Source organism: Penaeus monodon, chromosome 24 (assembly GCF_015228065.2).
Source record: "Penaeus monodon isolate SGIC_2016 chromosome 24, NSTDA_Pmon_1, whole genome shotgun sequence".
NCBI classification, from domain to species: Eukaryota; Metazoa; Arthropoda; class Malacostraca; order Decapoda; family Penaeidae; genus Penaeus; species Penaeus monodon.
This window is the reverse complement of record NC_051409.1, coordinates 14768731-14769343: the sequence shown is the minus strand read 5'-3', so window position 1 is coordinate 14769343 and position 613 is coordinate 14768731. Positions and strand designations below refer to the sequence as shown.

General features: G+C 31.6%; 1 protein-coding gene across 1 annotated transcript in view; it reads right to left on the bottom strand.

Moving 5' to 3' along the window:
* LOC119588872 (A disintegrin and metalloproteinase with thrombospondin motifs 9-like) overlaps window positions 1-613 on the bottom strand; it is a gene marked incomplete at its 5' end in the record, with an annotated part of 149434 nt that overhangs the window by 110945 nt on the left and 37876 nt on the right. Inside the window, 1 exon segment of the mRNA XM_037937511.1 lies at window positions 454-480. Coding sequence (XP_037793439.1) covers window positions 454-480 — 27 coding nt within the window.

Sequence of the window (613 nt, the reverse complement as noted above, 5' to 3'; positions counted from 1 at the left end):
CCTGCTCACTGTGGCCTGTTCGTGCCCAAGATACCTTGAGGAGATAATTAAGATAGAAAAAAAGAGTTGTCTAATGTTTCACTGTGGAATGTTGAATCCAGCCCCCTTTCAGTTCTCCTGTTTAATAAATCAAACCTGTGGATCTATTTAACACGCACGCACACACGGAGGAGACAAAACAATAGGACTCGAGTAAAGGTACAATTTCCTCACACAATCTCCTTCATATATATTAAAAATATCCCGTTTTTTTTCTTAAATCCGGTGTAACTCAATCACTAATTTAGTTAGGATACCATAATACACCCCCACACTCATTTTATCATCAACATCATCATTTTCATTACTTCTTAATTCTACCTTTTCCCATATTAAAAATATAAAGCAATACAAATATGAATTTTAGCAAAATATAATAATAAACACCAATCCTTGACCTGAGCATTGACTTACCTTCATGTGTGTCAATGTAACTTTTTCCTGAAAAGAGATGAAAAAAAGTATTAATATTTTTAATACGATTAAAATAATTTCTTCCAAACAAAATCAAGAAAAACATAACGCAAATATAGAGTAAATATATATACAAAAATCTATCATAATTGCTGTTGCA